The sequence below is a fragment of the Astatotilapia calliptera genome, chromosome 2 (assembly GCF_964374335.1).
Source record: "Astatotilapia calliptera chromosome 2, fAstCal68.1, whole genome shotgun sequence".
Lineage (NCBI taxonomy): Eukaryota > Metazoa > Chordata > Actinopteri > Cichliformes > Cichlidae > Astatotilapia > Astatotilapia calliptera.
The window spans coordinates 33,051,916-33,073,489 of record NC_137423.1 but is presented as its reverse complement, the minus strand read 5'-3'; the positions used below and the strand labels follow the sequence as shown (position 1 = coordinate 33,073,489).

The window sequence follows — 21,574 nt, the reverse complement described above, 5'->3', positions numbered from 1 at the left end:
TTTTCAAGTTTAGATTTGTTTGCAAGTCTATGAGCCAGCCTTTAGACAACGGTGCATGTTCTTGAGTCACCTAAGGGTTTACATGATTTCTAAAAATCATTTAAAAACGCAGATATTTGTGACGTGTTGTGAATGCACACAAATGTTTAAACATGAGCAGAATCTGACTAAAGAACACATTTAAATCTAAAGGTTTAGAGATTTAAATAAGTCAAAGCAATGATGTTAACATGTAGATAGTAACTTCCACAAACAAGCAGTTTTATACCAGAACTGTCAACTCATTACAATCTGATGATGTCTGAAAGTAGCAAAAACAAATGAGGACAGGAGACAGATAAATCATGTCTATACTATATGTGTGCTAGTGCAGCAAGAGGACTATTCAATGAGATATGAAACACATTATATGATCTTTCTCTCTCTCTCTCTGTATTGATTACACATGATAAAACCAGATATTTTTGTAGTTAATGCTGAAAAAGTGGTTACAGAAACAACAGACATTTCTATTATTTTACTGTTTACAGATAACTAATATTAATATATTACTTACTTAACTTAGATGCAGGCCATGGTATTTACAAAAGTCTGTAAAGCTGATTAAAAAAAATGGTAAAACCCCACAACATTTAATCCATTTTCGTTGAAATGTGCATGTTTAAACAGACACACGATTATGTAGAAAAACCGATGTTGAGATGATTCTGTGCTTGTGAAATATTTGTAATCTCAAAGTTTTTCAGGGTAATAGGGTGTTGTCACAATGGAAAATCGGCAAATGATCCATGCTGCACATGTGGGATGGTTCTTAATATGGTCAAGACCTACTGTTGCAAAGAACTGTTTATTCATCACCATGGTAACTGAAAACCCTGCAGTTTATTTGGAAGCAAAGCCCCCGAGTAAGTCCATTCAGCAGCTCCTCTTTGAACAATGCCTATAGGCAGTGAGTAATCATTACATTGAACTTTGGAGGCATTGGCAGATTTTCTAAACGGTATTAAAAATAGAGTTTGAAGATTATTATTGTTAAAACCCTTCTTAGGCCCTGGGACCATTTTTGGTCCCTTTAGTTTTTCAGTTACAAGCCATTTGCACTGTGTTGAATGGAATATAGCCAAATTCTCTAAAAAAAAGTTTGGCATAATTTCATTTCAAAATTCAAGTCTGACTTCCTTAAATTAGCTTCAGTGGCTAAGCTAACAATACACATCCTCTTACAGCCCTAGGGACCATTTTTGGCCCATTGACTTCCATTATAAACGCTATTTTTCACTGCAGAATTATTACCGTTAATGTCTTGGTGATTACTTATGTCTCCGTCTCGTTTTGGTCTATGAGCCTTAGAGTTGTAATTTTTTTATTTGTCCACCGGGTGGCGCCCTTGCTCCACATTTGATCCCTGCTAGAAAACAGCGGGCCGCTTGGACAGACCTGCGGGAAACGAAGCCTCATTTCCGGCGTGCAGCAGCGGCTTCGCCCGCTGATCGGGCGGGACCATTTTTCGGTCCCTAGGACCGTTAGAGGGTGCTTTTTTTTTTTTTAGTCAACAGGAAATGACGTATTTGTTGTCACGTGGTATCGGACGTGTGGGCTGGAAAAAGCAGTCCCCGGTGATCGTGCCCCGGTGATCGTCGCGACTTACCCCGGCAACATGCACTTATTTCGGCCTAGAGGAGGTGCATTTGCCGCCTGGAGACCATTTTCTGGTCCTGAAAAAAATAAATAAAAGGCGATCGAAATGACTGTTGGTGCCAATCTTTAGTCCATCTAAAGGCCTAATTATAATAACAATTGAATATTACCTCAAATGTTTTTTTTGGAAAATATTCAAGTTTTATTTTTTTTGGGGCAAAAAAGCAGTGCGCTCATGTGACGAAACCGGGATATAAAGGGTTAAAATCCGCGAAATGTAATTAAAACTTGACATGAATATTTCAAGGAGAAGTAGGTCTAAAAGATTGGCTAATTTAAAGTGGAATAAAATATTAACATATAAATTTTTTATAGCACTTTTTTGGGCGTGGTCGATTAGGACCGATAGTGTGTGCATTTTATGAAATGCGCTCCTGCAAAAAAAATAAAAGGCGATCGAAATGACTGTTGGTGCCAATCTTTGGTCCATCTAAAGGCCTAATTATAATAACAAACAAATATTACTTCAAATGGTTTTTTTGGAAAATATTTAGTTTTTTGTTTTTTGGGGCTAAAAAAACAGGACGCTCATGTAATAAAACTGGGATTTAAAGGGTTAAAACAATGAAAATATAATTAAAACTTTATATGAATATTTCAGGGAGTAGTTTTAAAAGACTGACCAATTTAAAGTGGGAAAAAAAATGAATATATAATCTTTTTATTGCAGTTTTTGGGGCGGGACCATTTTTGGTCCCTAGGGCCTTTAGAGGGTGCATTTTTTAAGGGCCTAACAGGGTTAATCTGACCATCTGGTCGCTTTATTAGGAACCATTGTGCAATCTACTGCAAAGCAGTGCAGCATCTTCTTCAAAAATTTGACGGTTCCTGTGACATGTTTCATGTTAAAAAACAGGAGGTGCTTGATAGAAGCACAATTTACGAAGAGCTGTTTCACTGGTTTGAATTCGATTTGACAGTTACAGTCCCCAATATTGGTGTATATTACACAAATACATTGTATAGTGGTTATTGCTTATAGTAGTCTCTTGCTTAATATGAGAAAACAATGTGAAAAAAAGAATAATTCTTGTTCAATTTTGCAAGAAGAAAGAGAAGATGGTGGGAAAAAAAGTATAGACAGGTACTTCTGTTTTTGTGTGGTTTTTTTCCCCCTAATCTATATGTCGGTTCTCAGGGTCCTTAGGCCAAGGTAAGAAGTGATGTCAGTGAGGGTGATAAAACTGTGGTCTTTTCTTCAGTTGTGTCACTTTGTTTTCCTTCCTGCTGGTTTGTAAAAGCCCCGAGAAACAGATTCCTTTACACTGTTGTCACAACAAGAAGTGTGGCAATTGCTCACTGAGGTTCACATTTATAAATGTTTGAGAAAATCTGAAAATTCTGATCACTCATTGGTCATATTTGGAAATTCTTAATCAGATTACTGTCTGTGTGGCAGCTGACGCTTTGAAATCAGAATCAGTAATCAGTTTGGTTAAAATACAGTTTCGAAGCAAATGGGTTCGAGATGTTTAAAATCAGCTCAGCCTGATATGTCACTGTCTAAAAATCCATCCATTCATTATCTTCCACTTATTCAATTCAGGGTGGACGGAGGTGATCACAGCAGTCTAAAAAACATTTTATGGACAAAAGGAAATATCTGTTTCTCAGAAAACCTTCTATGAGTGTGTCATGACTCACATTAAAATAAGGTAAGCTATAATTTTCTGAAATTTACCAACTTTTTAGTTTCATTTTGTTTTCTGGTATGATGCAAACTTAAAGAAGAAGAAAAAAGAGGAAACCGAAGGGCCGTCGAGGCCAGCTGTGTGTTGTTGCACATTAACCTCAAAAACCCACTGCACTGATGACATCCATGTGTCCTGTTTCTCACCCCTTACCAGCTGAGCAACAGAAATGTCTTCTTACATTTAAATACGTTTGAGCTTTAACAAACATGGATGTTCAATACTTTGATTTTGTGCTGTTATTTTTATGATTATTTGATATTTCTACGTTTCTTTCCTTCTTTTTCGTTAATTAAATATATTTTTGATCTGCTTTGTAGCTTTAGTTGCCCATCTAGATTACGCTGTCATACTGTATCCACTTTAAAAGATACCTGCTTTCTTTTAATTAGACTGTACTACATAAAATTAGCTTTTTGACACTCAAATCAGCCAAAAACTATTTGAAAAAGTCATCGCAATCAACGTCTTTTTCCAGGAATGATGACGGCTATTTGTGAAATAATAGCGTCATGACAAGAAATAAATATTCCCCACCTCCGCATTATCTTGCTAAATTTTCCTTCCTAAAATAATTTCTTCATGAAATAACTCACAGCAACATTTTTGTGATTAGCTTTGAGGAACCAGAAGGTTTTTTTTGGCAACAACAGTGAGTTAACAGCTGTTAGCTGAAAACTTTTCTGCATACGGTGTGAAGCTTTTTCTTAAAGAATTTGAGGAAAGTGGGCAAAAAGAAGTGCCTAAAGCAGCAGAAATAGGAAAAAAAAATCAGCAAAAACCTGACCTGAGAGATCCGTCCTTCACTTCATCTGTCTACTGTTGACTGAAGCCTCATCAGAAGGAGGCACAAGGATAGAAGGATGGCTGTCAAGAAGGGAGGGAGGAAACGTGGAGTCTATGGATCCAAATGAGAAATTTTTAATTTTAATGAGGACATGAGGTGCAACTGTGAGTGTCTACAGCAATCTGTAAAACACAGAGGAGGGGCTGTGGTTTTAGTTTTCAACATGACAATGATCCCAAACACACTGGCAGTGCAGTAAAAGCATACCTGGATAAGACAAAAACACATAACAAGGAACAGGATCAGTCATGGATTGGCCTTCCCAAGACGCAAACATCAACATTATGGAAGCAGTGTGGGATCATCATGACAAAAAATGGAATAAAAGTCAGTCAACAACCGAAGAAGATACCAGAAATTGACTTTCAAGCTTTCAAGAATTGAGGAAATTGTTAGCAAAGTTTAAAGAAATGAGGTGCACTTCAAAACTCACACAGTTAGACTTGGTCTCTTTAATCAAATTTTTACTTCAACATGAAAACTTTTTGGACTTTTGGTGATGTGAAGCAAGGACTTGAAAAAAAACCCATTAAATGTATAGTTTCAGTTGTGGGTTTTTCTGTATTGCGTCAACATTTGAATGATTACAAAGAACAAACTGAAACCAAAAGCTGGAAAATAAACCTAAACTCATGTTTAGCCATTTAAGCTCCACCTGTGTCCACTTTGCTGTATGTGACTGGCCTGTATTTGTTGCTGTTGCTTCTTTCACACACTAAACTCAGTACTAGAAGTTGAGCAGCAGGCCATGGCCTCTCCTTTCCTCTGAGATTATGTGTGCGGATTGGTTAGCGCGAGATCAATGCAGGTGCTGTTCTGTGCAGGTCTGTTTTTGAGATTATAGACAATTTGTTATTGTTTTCAGAGAGATGTGATAGTCAGGCATATTGTGCTACAGCCAATTCTCTGCCAGTTCATCTCCTGTCCAGTGTTACTCTGCCCTCCAAACAAAACACAGACCCCCTGCCTGGAAACTTCCTGGCTGATAATGAGGTGATAAAGGTTGTGGACCTACAAACAGGGTGAATTCCCTGTTTTCATGTTGCCACCACACACGCAAAACCAACAGATACAGGCATGCACACACCTTGTTGATCTTAGCATTGGTTTGACAGTCCTTGGACCTGGTCGTTCTATCATTGTGTGTGAACAGACTTGTTTTTCCTCTGCTGAACGGGAGTGCATATTTTAACTTGTAACAGAACAATGCTGGACCTGAAGGGTTCATTGTTTCTGCCAGGAGGGCCTGGTGGAGGCGGATAAGCCAAAATAACAGTTTGGGAACATTTTGGACTTAAGACAGATGAAATGAAGAAAGAGCATGGATAATGAGCTGGAAAGAATGAAGAAAGCAAAAGCAGGAAAAGTAATTGGAGATCAGAACGCAAAAAAGTGAGTCAGAAAACACTCAGTTTAGCTCTAAGCATGTTCAACTTTGGACTAGTTAACAGTTTTGGAAAGCAGCCATAAGAATTCAAATGTTTTATGTCTGTCAGCAAAAATATGTTATGTAATATATTACACATATTTTTAGTATCATGAAAAAAGCACCACTAACTAGTAAGTTCATAGTTTATTCAAATGTAAAGCACAAAAATACAAACTTTTCCAATGATATAAAACAGCCAAACAGTATATATCCATCTGAGTCAGAAATATTTACACACGATTACATTCAAAAGGTTTTCTCTGTAGTTATTGCAGCCATATGCTGAAGTGGTAATTCTCAGAGTTTTCAGCTCTAATTTCTTCTGATCAGTAATTGTTCACAGATTGCAGCCACAGGAAAAATAGCTTAATACAATTTATATATAACTTAACGAGGGCTTTTCTACTTCTTAAACGCTGCTTCGTGCTGCTGGTTGCGTTTGTCCAGTGGTCTCAGACGCCCTGCTGTGTGTCACAGCCCAGCACCTCCAGACGCAGAGCGATGTCTTTGATCCAACCCCGTGGGTGGATTCGGATGTAGCGGGCAAACAGCGGAGGCTCAAAAACATTGATGGCTTCTTCGTCAGGGTCGTCATTTCCTTTGAAGATCTTTGGATGAACAGAGGAAGAAAGAAGAGAAGCGGTAAGTAAACAGTTTGACAGATTCATGCAGAATCGGACACATATCTGCACCTGGTTGTGCATGCCGGCACCCAGAGCATTTTATGCCACTAAAACATCAAAATGCTTTAAATGCCAACACATTTTGGTAACCTCCCTGAAGAAATAAAGTAAAGAAGCAGTAAGCATGTTAGTCATTGTAGTTTTATGGACTGTTTTATGTAGGTGAAGTCATAGAGGAAGCTGGAGCCCATCCCAGACTGACAGAGGCCTCATTTTACTGCAAAACTAAACACTAAGCCTACCTTTTCTCTCCGGGCTCTCTCGTCTAACACGCTGCTCCAGGAGTGCCCATCAAGACTGCTGGTGACTGAGAACTCCGTCACCATCATTTGGGTCATCAGTGATCGTGCTCCTTGGGTGATGACTCCTGTGATGCGTCTGACTTTCTCCAAGTCAACCTGCAGCCACTCGTGGGGGTTGTTGTTCTGAGGTAAGAGAGATACATGAGGAAACATGGTTAGATATAAAAGAGAGAGAAAAATGATTAAGTGCAAGTACATTGTGAAATTTAGGAAATTATTATAAATGTCTATGTTCGGAAGAAAAAGGTGGATACATTTAGGAAATACATAAATCTTGAGTCACCCATCATTTTAATGTATTTTTCTTGGAAGATGGGGGAGCTGCTAATTAATTAATTAATTAATTAATTAGCAGCGTCCCCTGGCCTACAAAACACTCTGAAAGTCAGTTAACCTGGCCTGTTTACTTGTTCTGCTTCTTGTTTTGTTTTGAAAGACTCACATGTCTTGTTATTTCAGTTTGTCTTCTTTGGCTGAGACACCAGTCTCTGCAGTTAATGAGTCAACAGATTGTTGGCAACTGTGCAACTAAATCTGATCTGCCACTTTGTTGTTGAGCTGAAGTGGTTTCAAAACACTTCCACTTTGCAATAGCACGGATGATGGTGTAATATGCAGAAAAAGAGATTTCACCAAATGACTTAATGTTGGTGCATTGTTACAGCACCACACTTCTTCAATTCTGTAGCAATGGGACTGAAAACACCTGAATTCAAAGATGAAGAGGTGCAACCTAATGCTTCTGTCCATACTGTGTACGGCTGCCTGAATATTCAGTAAAGACTTTGACCTTTTGAATTTACGTTGAGTTCTTACACGGACTGTGGATTGATCCACTGACCTTCTAGTTACTGGACAAACAGCTTGACCTCTTGGGCTGCAGAAACTCAATATTGTGGTGTGTAATTTAATTGACAGATACCCAACAGAAAAAAAGCATGTTGACAGGATCAATACGTCCAGGCAACATACAATATATAGAAGCCCGGATTGAAACCAGGGCTTAAAAAATCTAACTGAATTTTTGTTTTTGCAACATTTAATCCACCGCTATGCTCAACCACTTAAATCAAAAATACACTATCTATCTATCTATCTATCTATCTATCTATCTATCTATCTATCTATCTATCTATCTATCTATCTATCTATCTATCTATCTATCTATCTATCTATCTATCTATCTATCTATCTATCTATCTATCTATCTATCTATCTATCTACATTTGTGATATTATGTGCAAAAATTAATAAATTAAATTAGTAAAAAAAAACTTTTATGACTAAAAGAAATGGATACATGTTTCTGAATGAAGCAGATAAAGCAAAGAAAGCAAAGAGATGTAGAGATGGCCAAAATGAATACCACACTGCTTCCTCTCCCGTATTACCAGGAAGGAGGAAACTCATAAACTAAGAAAATGCTTTTGGCAATGCGATGCATCATTTTCCACTGACATGACTTTGCTGTGCATGGCCAGACCTACACGAGTGCTTATTGTGAAGACTTTTTTATGTACTTTAAATCCTCCATTCGTCATTCAGGAAACATTTTAGCTGTTTACTGCAGGGAAACGGTTGGCATCAGAAGTCTAAACAGAACTTGAAACTCTGTGCTCTTTATATTAAAACCCAGTCTAAAAATCAGATCTCTCATGCTTACAAAGAAAAGCAAAGAAAATGTGTTTTTTTTTCAGTATCCTGTGACATATTTGCAGTATTCCTGTTTAGTCTAACCTTAGCACTCACTTCAGGTACTAGCGGAGCCAATCAGGATGTTAAAAAAAGGAAAATATTATCTAATTCGATCAGATCCTTGAAACCTTTTAAAAAGACTGTTCTAGGTAAAAGGTAGCGCGCAGTGGTTGACCTCAGTCCCAACTGATGTGTGTGACCTTTAATAAGCAGCTCAAGAGTTTTCCACAAGGACAAATCACACCTCTCAAGTTCAGTGCTGCGAAGTGTGAAAATGATAACTTCAGACAGAAGATTGAAAGCTTAATAAATGTCATTATGCAAATTACTGCTCTCTCAGTGGTGAAGCTTCTTGAACAGTATAGCTGAGGCACTGATGGTGCTTGCAAAGCTGATCTGTTAATATTTTTGCTGCTTAGAGTAAAACATTTTTTAATATTTCATTTGTATTCCAAGATTAAATGAGATATAAAACAAACTGTCTGCTTTATGGTATCCTCAGTGGGCAGACATATTTTTTCCCAGACATCAGAGTTAAACAGAACTTATGGTTTGTGTGAACTGCACGTCAGACACACTGTAAATGGTCTCCGCTCCACTAACTGTAACATAATCAATATCCTTTTCTCCTCATGTGTAGTTCTGAAATGCTAAATGAAGGCCAGAGTAACTTCCCTGAAAGCCGCCACTTGTTCTTATTCTTTATGTTTATTAAAAATAAGTCAGTGTACAGTTTTCTACAAATTTTGCATATGTGTAATTATGTGTGTGCATGTTCACCATTGGCCTCCAGGCGTTGGCGCCGCCCTCCTGGTGGAGGCGAGCGAGACTTGGTTTCCAGGTACGGAGAAACGAGGAGTGAGATGAGGAAGCGCTGAAGCTGCCATCAGGAATACTCTTCCTCTGGAGTCCGAGAGGGAGAGAGCAGCCTGGCAACGCACATATATCCCACAGATATGATGTAAGCACTTTCACAGTCTATACAGAACTACATTGAGATCATTCTTGTTATTTTTGGTACAACTCACTGTTGAGATCACAGCCCAGCAGCTCCAGCCGGAGAGCGGGCCTCTGCACAACGCGGTAAGGGTGGATCCTGATGTAACGTGCCACGAATGGCGGGGAGAAGAGGTTCTCTTTTACTTTGGAGCTGTCCAGGTTGCCATGAAAGATCTACAACAGAACCACTTTTTAGATCACACTTGGCAGGACGGCATGTTTTAGCAGAACAACCCAGCACTGAAACAACTGCCGCACATTCTCCATACTTTTCTTTCTTTTCCAGACTTGAAATTTGCTTGAGATGAGTAACCAAGTATTTGGTGTCTTACAGCATTTATTTAAGAATGAAACAATTTAATAAAGCCTCCTTTTTAGTTCATTTACTATTTATCCTTGGCTTTTCATTTCTGTGGTGCTTTGACGCAAAATAGAAGCAACTATGAGGAATTGGAAATAATTTTAGCCGTCGACTCAATCAAATATTAAGTAACAGCTTCACAGCAGCAAGTTTCACTTTTCGCTTGAGCTTCTACTCTTCACTTTAACTTTTGGATTCAGTAGAAAGGAATAATGGAGGAAGCGGTTTGTCTTCCTCCAAACATGAAACAGGAAACAGATAGCAGAGCTGCTTTTGCCCTGTGAAATGTTCCATAACACACAATTTCAAACCAGCACACATTAAATGACATCATGCCATATCTGGAACTTCAATAAAAATATAAAAGTGGTCATGTGCTCTCTTTTTTCTGGCGATGTGGGGTTTGCAAATGACATGTGTGGTTTCTAGTTTTGGACTTTTCAAAGCTGCAGTACTAATTTCCAGAAGGGTTAACATTTTAGTGGTGCATGCCACAAAACTGCAGCTGCTGTCCAGTGTAATAATCTTATATTTAGATTTTGTTTTTAAAATCTAGACATGTTTATCGTAACTGGCCTTATTTGTCATTTAAAAAAGCTACAAGTTCCCTTTATAACTGGATTGCTCTGAGTCTTTTTATAATCTTATTGTCATGTTTGTGTGGTGCAATGACAGTCAGGACGCCTGGCTTATTTGAAGTAAAATTTACTTACTTCAAGCCTCATATTCAGAAACTGTGGAATTAAATATCACAGGGCAATTTCAACCCTTACTGTAACAGATATTCAGCATGTGGACATACATTGATGTTGCTGGTCTCGTTTCCTCTGTAATTAGTCCAAGTCTCCTGGTCCAGGCTGTAGGAGACAGTGAAGTATGTGATGTAGTGCTCTCTCAGCCTTGACCTCACTCCCTGTGTCTGCACACCATGCATGAGGGTGGGTCTTTGCAGATCAACCTAAAAACACAGACATTGCATTATATTTTCCTGTGCCCTATTTTTGGTTTATATGAGATAACTGATTGATTAAACTGATTTTGACATCATTTTTTAGATCAGTTCAGAACATCATGACTTTACGTAAGTGAAGGAAATAGAGAAGAAACAAAGAAAGCTGCACATCTAACCTGTATCCATGATTGCTTGTTTTTGCCCATCCAGGCATTGATATAACCTGACTGGTCCAGCCTCGCCAGCGCTGGTTCCCAGTAATCTAGACACACGTGAAAACACAGTTATAATCCATCTCGCTGTGGGTAATTTCCGGGCTTTCAGATCTCATAAAGTTTCCTGGTGGCCACCAGAGTGAGTTCTTTTCATTTGTATGTTAAGCCCTTCATCTCCTCTGCGCACACTAAGAGGGATTAAGAGCCTTCTTGGTGTGTTTCCCTGCTGAATTGGACTAAAATAAATAAATATAATAATAACTCTTCCCCTTCTCCTGCTGTCTTACCTATGTGATCTGATGCTGTGATCTGGGAATCTTCAATCTTCCCTGATTTCATCCCCAGCGGCAAAACACATTCTGCATAGCAAAACCAAAAAAATTCCATGCATTACAAGTTTCCACATGCACACAAAAATTACCCATATATTATACAATTTTTAGCATGTTCTGCTGGTACCATCCTTCACCTAAAAACTCAGTCAATACTATTTACAGCAGCATTACTTGGTCAGAGTACATTGCACGTACTTGGGTCATAGACCAGTAGTTTAGCCCTCATGCCAGCCAGCTGATAATCTCCAATAGTGCATTCCACCAGCCAAGTGCCGACCGTGGGTGGTCTCATCTCCACCGTGCCAAATACACCTAGAGGAGGGAGGAATAAATTGGTGAGCAATGCAATACATGAAAAAAGTGTGTTTCATTGCAGGAAAAGCAAACAAAAACGTGTTTAACCCCAACTGGTAAAAAAAGAAAATCTGTTATTTCAGTGGAAGCATCTGTTCATGTGTCATCATATGATGAAGAGCAGTAGAGTCTGGGAGAGTGGAAAAATAAGTATATGAATATGCATATGTATTTACCAGGGAAGAGGTTGTAGACGCCCATACGGTGTTCCTGCTTAGCATGAATAGTGAAAGGCAAACCATGGAAGTGCACAGCATGGATCTCTGTGTCGCTTCCTACGTTCAAAAGGTGCCACCTGACTCGCTGGTACTGGGCTAACAGCAAACCAGGAAGAGTCTCTGCCACATAGCCGTTTATTGCTGAGGATAAACATTGGCATTACTTATTAGAGTGATTACAGCCTAGGCAGGCAGATTTTACATCAGAAATCAATGTGTTAATCTTTACCTGCAAACTTATTGCTGGTGTGGTACCAGGGATCCTCAGCATTGACTTGACAAGGTGGGGCACAGTGTCGCTTCAGGTTCTCCTCCAGGTACCAGCTTTTAGTTTCATCAAAGGTGTGGAAGAGCAGGGAAAACGCCTGGATGCCTGGCTGCGTGTTCTCATTGGGCCGGAGGGTACCAGGCTTACAGATCACAAGTGGACCGATCAGACCTGAGTGAAGGTCCTTCTCCTAGAATATAAAAAAGAATTGTGAATTTTCTCCTACTCAGGTGAATAGTGTTAATGTTGGACATTTTAGTTCCTATCTTAAGATAGGAACAGGGTACAAATGAAGACTTTGCAGACCTTGTCCACAGTGGAGTAATAGGCCCCAGTCTTGCAGTCAAATTCAGAGTCAGTCGGTCCTTGTTTCTTGGTTACTCTCCAGTTATAAGTTCGGGCTTCACCAGGAGGAACGGGCTCTCCTGGCACCCCGGGCGGAGCAGAGGGGGAGCTTGTTTGGGCAGTGCTGGCCCCCTGGCTTCGGTCATAGACTCCGTGAAGGTGAAAGGAGAACGGTCTGGATGCGCTGTTCTTAAAGGTCACCTGGGATTAGACATAGTGAGAAGATGGGTTTAATTAACTAATTAATTGATGACCATTGTTCACATTTATTTCCATATTTCAGCACCAAGTTAGATATCTGCCGAGTCTTGAGGAAACAGTCATTGTTTTACTTTGGTTTGGGTACAGTAGCACTCACAGTAAGGAGATCATTAATCTCAGTTGTGATGACAGGTCCCATGATTCCCAAGTGCTCCTGAAGCTCCCCTCTGTCTTCAGGTAGCAGGAAGTCTTTATCCTTGTAGGCTCGAAACACCACCTTCTTATAATCTGGCAGGAACTTCCTGATCCCTCGACGTATCTCACTAAAAGGAGGGATTGAGTCGAAACTGCCGTTTACACAAATTATATTAAAGATGTATTTTTTTTGGTTTTCAGGTGACATTAGGATTTCACATTTTAATGGGGGAAGTTGGTTGCATAAACACTGGGTGGGCTTTCAAACAGTTTCCTGTCCTCTCTCAGTCTTCAGCTGACCTATTCTTATTACACAAACTTGAGAAAGAAGTCAAAAAGGCCAGAAAACAACAGGAAAAATAAAGGCATAGTGCCACAAATGTTTGACAGTTTCCTAGAATTTCTGCAAGGAAACTTAATTCTTACCCGTTTTCAAAGACCTGTTGTGGTTTTCTGATGCCGTAGTTCCAGATGATCTCCTCTGCAGCAATGTAGTAGTGCCGAGGTCTGACTCCTCCAGAGCGCACGTTTATGTAATCTGCACCAACTGTATCTAATGTGTCATTCGCCTAAAAAACAATTCGAATTTATGTAGTGAGACTCGTGCTATTTAATGTCCTTTACAAATGTGCGTGAGACATACATCCCGGTACCTCATAACTGTAGTCATCATACTCGAAGGACAGATCAATCGTTGTGTTTGCAGCAGTGTAGTTGACTTCCACATCAGGCAGATCATGTATGAGTCGCTCTGGCTTGATGCGAATGTGGTTTTGCGGTACTAAGTTTTTATCCATATCTGCTGAATTTTGTAACTCTGCAGCTGAGACCTTGGTGCTCAACAGGGGTTCCCGGTCCAGTATGATCTCGTTGCTCTCTTCAAGTTCTACCACTGTGTCATTCTTCTCGCTTTGCATTTCTCTGCTTTCCTCAGCTTTTGCCTTGGCATCGATGTCAGTCATGTTTTCCACAACTTCTCCAACAATCTCCATTGTAATTTCTTCATCCATTAAATCTTCAGAGCTTATGTCTTCATCTGTCTCATTTCTGTTTGCCTGCCTTCTCTGTCTCTGTCTTTCTCCATGCTCTGTCTGATTCTCAGAAGCTGCCCTCTCTCCATCTCTGTCTAATTCTTTCAAGACATCCAGTGGGATTTCACTCTCAGAGGGAGCTTTCCCCCCTTTCAGCGATGCTATGTTCACTTTCCTCAGGCGGCATCTCGGTCCAGTTCCTTCAGTTTGAGCAGTGGTGTTAAGTGACTGAGTACTGTTTTGAGCCCGGGCTTTCTTGCACACTCGAACCAACACTGTGTGATTTTCAGGTCTCAAACCTCTTGGCAGGAAGTCTATTTTATCAATATAGTCAGAGAGATCATCATCCCTGTCTCCATTCCCGCAGGGACGAACGGTGTAGTGGATGCTCATCCCGCGGTTCTTGAGGCTGCTGTCAAAGGCACTGATCTCCCACTCACCTACAAGAGGGGAAAAGTGTGTGTGCGATACAAAGTAAAACATCCACTTTGCACACAAGCCAAACAACCTTTGTGTGCCCTGTATAACTGCCTTGATACGCATTGTTAAAAAAGCAGCGCTCTCCAGATTGTTACATCCCTGATTACAGTGTCTTTACTGTGTCTGTGTCACTTAGGGGTGGAAATAGGGTACCAGAGTCACACAACAATAAAAAACCAAGACTCCAGAGTTGCCTAAAGTTTGAATCCACCCACCAAACAATATTTAACAAATGAATTTGTTCCTGCAATTACAACAGCTGACTCTCTCTGCAGATGTTGGCCTATGACCTTACCAATAAGCTCCGTCTCCATGGGAAGAGTTATAGCAGTCATGGGAAATAGGGTGAGGACAGACTGGTAGAGGCCTTGGTACTGAAACATGTTTCCGGTGAAGTAGACGGAGAGGAAGTCACTCTGGGTGCCCACACTGGCAACGTGCCAGAAGGTCACATCAGTCTGACACATCACAAACTGACGCCTGCTGAACATGATGCCATTTACACCTGAAAGGAATTAAGCAAATCAAATGATTTATTTTTCAACTTCTGATGATTATTTTATATTTTGTGTTCAAAAGTGGCTTTCATTTCAGTAACAACCACCGAAAAGAAGTAAACGTAACTCACTGTAAATGACATTTGAGTTGTAGAAGTCGGGCTCCGTGGTGTTGAAGGACTTTTGAGTGGACTTCCGCATGTTTTCATCAAAGTACCAACTCCTGTTCTCATCAAATATGGCGAATATCAAGCTGAACTTCTTATCTGGTCCCAACTGCATGCAAAAACAGGATTCAGCAAAACACAGAGCAAGCTGCAATGTTACGTCAGTGCACATTAACGGTTGTGGCTGCAGCTTGAAAACATTAACATTCTCCTAACCAGTCGTCCTCTGAAATCGATGGCGTCATACTTGCAGATGAGCAGGGTGCCCACCAGCCCAGAGGCCAAGTCCCTCTCTGGGGAGACAGTGCTTTGATACAGCTGGGTCAAACACGTGGGGTCTCCTTCCAAGGGCCCATCATCTGTTGTTAGCCTCCAAATGTAGCCAAACGTCTTGTTGGGGGGCACACCCATTGAGTGCAGGTCACTCTCTGCAGCTGTTTGGTTAGATTTGAAAAGACTTTGTGAATGAAATCATTAGGCGTTAATAAAGATAATCAATCAGATGTTAGAGTCTGTCATTTTGGTGACAGGGACTAATCAAAAACAGTCACGTTTAACTTGTCAATTTTAAAGGTGCTGTGTTTAAAACTGTCATTTATTTCTTGACTTTATCTGTGTGCTTTTCGGATCAGTAATCTGCTACTGCAGGGATTATATTTACAGATTAAAAGTGGGGAAATTACCTTAAACAGTGTGAGAAACCTTAAAAATGCTACCTCGCAATGACTAAAATTAACTTTTCGATGTCTGACAAAACCACTCAAAACTGAGAGACAATCATTTTGTCTCTTTAGCTTACCATTTGTGGATCTTTGCAGCGGAAAGATCTTGGTAAGGCCGTTGGGGTAGATGTTGAAAGGGCGACTGGCCAGGTTCTTAAAGGTGATCTGCAAAATATTAAAGCCATTCAAAGGTAGGTTCACCTCTCAGTCTGGTGTGATTCTGATAGTTTTTGCTTAAATTTAAGGATGCAAAACTCTGAAATGTTATTCACTCACATGGAACTGATCATTGACTTTTCCTTTCAGAATCGGGCCGAGGAGTGGGCTGTCAGGGTCTTTCCGCTGAGTGAAAGATCCATCTGTGTATTCCACATACACGACCTTTTTATACTGGTAGCTGAGGTGGTGTGAAGCTGAAGGCAAATATCTGGACTGGAACTCACTGATGAAGCAAAGAGAAAACAAACATTGAGTTAAACAAGTGTCGCTCTGTTTTTCTTCTGCTATTCTGCTATGATTCCTCTCAGTACCTGTCAGAGGGTTTGAGATGAGGAGCGTAGTTCCAGGTGACCTCTTCAGCAGCAATATAATGCACCCAGGTTTTGGACTCCTGTCCTCTGAGGCTTCTGACTTGCAGTTGTGTATTCTTTGGTTTAATGTTGATCACGTTGAACAAATCGCCATCGTCGAAGTTCTCGTCGCTGTAGTCCTCCTCGTGTTTGACTTGACGCCGGTTGGGCGCTGGAGGAGTAACGACCTCGGGGCATTTTTTCTCCACTGTGAACAATGCGTTCATGCCATCTGGGGCAAGCAGACGTGCACAATGAAAATAAAGACTCGCAAAACAACAAAATGAATAAAATGTTCTGGTTCTGGAATCTTGGTCTTTCTTACCATGGCGGTGAGCATGTATTTTGCAGCTGATTAGAAAGCTGCCGATGGTGTGAGGTCTCATTTCTGCGGTGATAAAGCTCATGGGGGTTACCTCCACGGTGACTTTACGATGGTTCAATATCTGAAGAAAAAAAAGCAAACAAAGGCAGTGTAGTGCACATTTAAGATCGCGTTTAAAAATCTAACATCACCTAACTCTTAGAAAGAAAACACGTATCCCAAAATGCTTTGCTGTGACAAACACGGTTTAATGAGCTTTATTATATATCTGTTGCACTGTTTCTGAAGCCAAACTGAGTGTAGTGTTGTATAGAAAAGTAATAAGCAATAATAAGGAAGCAGCACATATTCCTTAATCTAAGTGTATTCTTATTACATATACATGTTCCTGCCCTTCCAGAATGAAACATTAGATTACCGTCAAAGAATGATCCTGAAACTGAATGGAGTGGATTTCTGGAGCTGTGCTCATGCCTATCAGATGCCAGAACACAGGATTTCGGCCCTGACACATTGTCAACCCTACACACAAAAACACAGAAACAGAGAGAGTGGGTAAGGCAGAATAAAATGCGACCAAATTCCTGTGACGACCAAATACAAAGCAGCCACTGATAAGCTGTGCCCGCACAGTGTTAGCGGCAATTAACATTACAGCATGACTTTCTCGCTGTAATGTTAAGTGATTTCTGTTCTGAGTCGGGCTCTTTGATTACCAGGTAACGTTGAGTTAACAAAGCCATTGATGGTGTGGTATTCCTTCTTGCCGTTGCTCCTTTTGAACTTCTCTCTGCTCACCCTCTCTCCAACCTCTCCATACCAGCTTTTGGTCTCATCAAACACTGCAAAAAAAAGGACGAACGCCGGATATCTCCTCTCCTCGTCTTCTGTGAAGGCACCTGAAGGAAGACAGGCATAATTCACACGATGCAGGATGCAATAAAAGGATCCCATCGAGTACATTTCCACAATTCCTTACACTTCTTTGAAATTCTCTTTCCAGTCCACTGCTTTTATCTCCATGCAGTGCTATCATAACTATACCTCTAATTGAAACATAACAGAGTCAGAGTAGTTAAAGCTAGATGATGCTCTGATTAAGACGGCCTTATTTCTTTCTTTTTATGTTTTTGATTTTTGATAGTATGTGTTTATGGAAAATACCAACAGAAAGATGAATCAGTAGCATTCTTACTTGCTTTACAGATAAGCAGAGCACCAATGAGTCCTGAGTTAAGGTCTCTGACTGTATCGACTCGTGATGTGTATGAGTAGGTGAGGCAATCGGGGTCGCTGGTGGTGGGGCCGTCTTTAGGGCTGATGTCCCACACATACTCATAGTATCCTCCAGGAGAGACGGCATCATCTTCCTTCTCCTGGCCTGCTGTGGAGTCATCATACCCAGCTCCTGGAAAGAAACCACATGTAATCACTTTGTGACTCATCTGTACCCTTCAAGCAGTAGAAAGAATTGAAAGCAGAAAATACACTCTCTAGCCACTCTGTCTTAAAACTCTAATCAGCCAATCCCATGACAGTAAATCAGCGCATCATTTAGGCATGTAGATAGGTAGTCAAGATGATGTGCTAAAGTTCGTCTTGGGCCAGAACCATGTCACAAAACTCAAATAATCTCAACTGGTTCATTGGACACAACATTGAGTCTGCTGTACTCAAAATGCTTCCAAAGTCACCAAATATCCAATAGAGCGGATGTGGTGGAACGGGAGATTCACATCGTGGATGTGCCACCGACAAATCTGCAGTAACTGTGTGATGCTATCAAGTCAATGTGGACTAAAATCTCTGAGGAATGTTTCCAGCACCTTACTGAGTCTGTGACATGTTGAATGAAGCCAATTCTGAAGACACAAAGAGGTTCTAACCCATTACTAGCGAGGTGTAGCTAATAGAGTGGTTGATGAGTGGCGGCTTGTGGTGACGCTGAAGTGATTGGATCTGCTTCATCAAATCCCGTTCCTGGACATGGCAGAAGCTGCTTTTCAGATTAGGATAAGCGCAGTTATAGGAATCTATCCTTTGGTGGTAAGACATGAACTGCTTACAGAAACTGACTGCATTAGATCCATGGCAGCATTAATCTGTAGGGGGGTTATTAACACTAAGAACCTTCTTAAGTCAGTGATATTCAGCTATATCCTTGACGGTTGGGTAGTGTTGAAGATGAAAGAAGTTTAAAGACTGACTGTTTGGCTCTCACAGGCAGTGCAATATCTGCACACGCAAGATAATGAAAACCGTTTCTCTTGGTAATTTCTAAGGAATGAGGTGGCAACTGTTATTTCCTGAGTTCTGTATAACTTAGGAAACCGTTTTCATGATCAAACCATTAATAAGCCTTAACAAGCAGTTTTTTTGGGTACATTTTGATTCGGATAACATATTTTCAGACTCAAGCAAAACCGGAAAAGTGTTGATCTCAGCCAAAGTAGTACTGGAAAGCAAGGATCTGGGCTTTTCTTTTTTTGTGAATGAACGTTATGTTTAAACAGACATGAGTCAGAAAGCTGAGTCAAGTTCTTGCTAGCTGCTTGGTGAGGAAGAACAGAATCCTACTGAGTAAGGTTCACCTTGTGAGTAAGTTTATGAGTGAAAGCAAGACAAATTCTTTCCATTCTGTTACTCCAACCTTCAGATTGTTTCCAGTAGGTGATCCCCACAGGGCTGATACTGTAGGGCTGAGAGGCTAGGTTTTTGAAGTGGACCACCACCGTTTCACCAGCCTGTGTGACGATCACAGGGCCTTGAATCCCTGCAAGAAAATTACATCTTTTTTTTTTTTTTAAGAATTCAAACAATTCAGGCAAAAAAAAGTTGAATTTGTTTCTTTTTTTTTTTTTCAAACCACTCAGAAAAATTGTCTGACTGTCCTTGGATGTTAATATAACATTCAAAAAATGTGGTATGATACAAGCACTTATGGATTTTTTTTTATTGATTATTGAAAATATGTACAAGGAGACTTACCTGTCCATGCTGGTCTTGGCTTGGGAACAGTGTATGTAGAGTCCGTATACTCCCTATAAATTGCTTTGATGTATTTTTGCGGAATGTCCTTGGATGTCCTTCTTAAAGATAAAAACACGCATAAAATTATGAAGAGAAACTTATGAGAAAACTGACTTAAAATATCCTTATTAGCTCTTCCTTAATAAAACTGCATTTAATTTACTTCTAGTAATTCAAAAGTAATTTAAAGAAACAAAACAAAAAAATTACATAAAGAAAAGCTAAAAACATAAGAGCAAAACTAACCTAACTGACTGGACACAGATTTTTCTGAAGCTAAGTCTTCTTCTTCATTTGGAAACATAATCATCACAATTATTTACCAACCGAACAGACTGCTCGTGATTTCATTTGTCTAAATCAGACTTATATTTAAGAAAGAGTTTACCTTTGTTCAGTTGTTGGGTGAGGCTCGTAGTCCCAGCCGATTTCTACAGCTGCTATATAATACTCTCTTACAGTAGCACCTGGCTGCTGCGCTTGCTCGATGGAGGAGCAGAGGAGAGGCAGCAGAAGCGCGAGTGTCGCTCTCATCGCTGCGTGCGCACTTGTCGGCTCCATGGCGTCCCGGGTCGAACACTGCCACGGCTCTGGTGCGCCTTCCGTGGGCTGAGATATTTAAAGGGAGGAGGGCGGAGAGGGGCCAAGTCACTGAGAGGTTCAAGCACGCGGGGGATCTGTGGTGGCTGGGGAGTGTGTGAGTGAGATTGCGCGCTCTGCTGTGGTAACATTACATGACAGTGTTCCAGGAAAGAGATTTATCTAACTTTGCTACACCATGTGGCGCCCAGAGTCAGAAAGTTACCCCGAGTCACACATTCTTAAATACTTATAATTAAGGAGCTTTATTCATACACACACTCACTCGTACATTCAGCAACAGTTTTCCATGTTGGAAACATTATTGATAAATAATTATGAAACACAAGCCAAATATCCCAGTTTTACAAACGTTCATATATACTCATAATGGACATCAATTGTATTTTGGGGCTTTTCGTGATTTCTTTAAAACAGTTTTTTGTTTGTTTTCTTTAAGGTTGGAACGATTGTACTGCAGATTCGTTAATCACAAGAATCGGGTGCACAAGTTTGACTTTTTGGGGGATTTTTCCTAATCCACACAGTGTCGAAAGTACACAGACGGACACACACCGCCTCTGACATTTGGTTAAAAGTGTAAGTCGCACATTAACTGATGCTTTTGGAAGTTTTTGGCATAATTCTGGCTGGATATTTGAACACTCATTTCGGCAGAATTCATGCCAACTCATTGCTTTCCTGAATTTAAGCATAGTCTGCAAATCTTTGGCAGAGTTGAGCTCAGGGCTTTAGGAAGTGCATTCCAAAAGTCTAATGTTAGCCTGCTTTATCCATTCCAAAACCAGCTTTGATTTATGTTTGGGAACACTGTCCTGTTGAAATACCCAGTTGTGTTCAAGATATCTAGATTTTTATTTGAGTTATGGCTCCCGCTTCATTGTTTCATCCACTGTGCAATGCACCACTGCCACTGGCAGCAGAACGGCCTCAGAGCATGATGCTACCACCACCATGCTCGACAGCTCAGACAGTGCTGTCAGGTTTGAATGCATCACCTTTACTCTTCCAAACAGACCGCTTGTCATTGTAGCCCAACAGCTCAATCTTTGTTTCGTCTAACTAAAGAATTTTCTCCAGAAGGTGTTTTAACTTTTCCATGTAGGCAGCTGCAAATTTCAGTTGAACTTGAAGGTGTTGATTTTGAAGGAAGGGCTTCTGTCTCAGTTGGTACCCTCTCAGTCTCAAAGAGCACAGGCTGTTATTTAGCTTATTTATAAAGAGCAAATATTGATGAATAACAGGTAAGTGGAGTGGAATTGGAATAGCAATGCTTTTAACATACCTTGCAAGTATTGGGTTGAACCATTTTTGCCTTCAACACAGCCTTAATTCTTCACAACATAGATTCATCAAGGTACTAGA

General features: G+C 40.3%; 1 protein-coding gene across 2 annotated transcripts; it reads right to left on the bottom strand.

Annotated features, from left to right (window-relative positions):
- Positions 1-5,794: 5,794 nt before the first annotated feature.
- f8 (coagulation factor VIII, procoagulant component) lies at positions 5,795-20,209 on the bottom strand. 2 transcript variants are annotated; one of them, XM_026143032.2, is made up of 27 exons: positions 19,998-20,209; positions 19,568-19,668; positions 19,230-19,352; positions 17,775-17,987; positions 17,296-17,478; positions 16,998-17,101; positions 16,580-16,700; positions 16,216-16,486; positions 15,962-16,127; positions 15,763-15,850; positions 15,180-15,397; positions 14,928-15,072; positions 14,595-14,804; positions 13,442-14,259; positions 13,215-13,357; positions 12,751-12,916; positions 12,354-12,593; positions 12,009-12,237; positions 11,738-11,920; positions 11,403-11,519; positions 11,160-11,231; positions 10,834-10,919; positions 10,508-10,663; positions 9,374-9,518; positions 9,126-9,274; positions 6,591-6,773; positions 5,795-6,273 (listed from the first exon to the last, which is right to left on the bottom strand). In XM_026143032.2, the coding sequence occupies exons 1-27, from the start codon at positions 20,168-20,170 to the stop codon at positions 6,118-6,120; spliced, it is 4,959 nt and encodes a 1,652-aa protein (XP_025998817.2). In that variant the 5' UTR covers positions 20,171-20,209; the 3' UTR covers positions 5,795-6,117. The 2 variants fall into 2 exon arrangements, with proteins under 2 accessions (XP_025998817.2, XP_025998822.2); XM_026143037.2 differs by having other exon boundaries at positions 19,568-19,665.
- Positions 20,210-21,574: the final 1,365 nt, after the last annotated feature.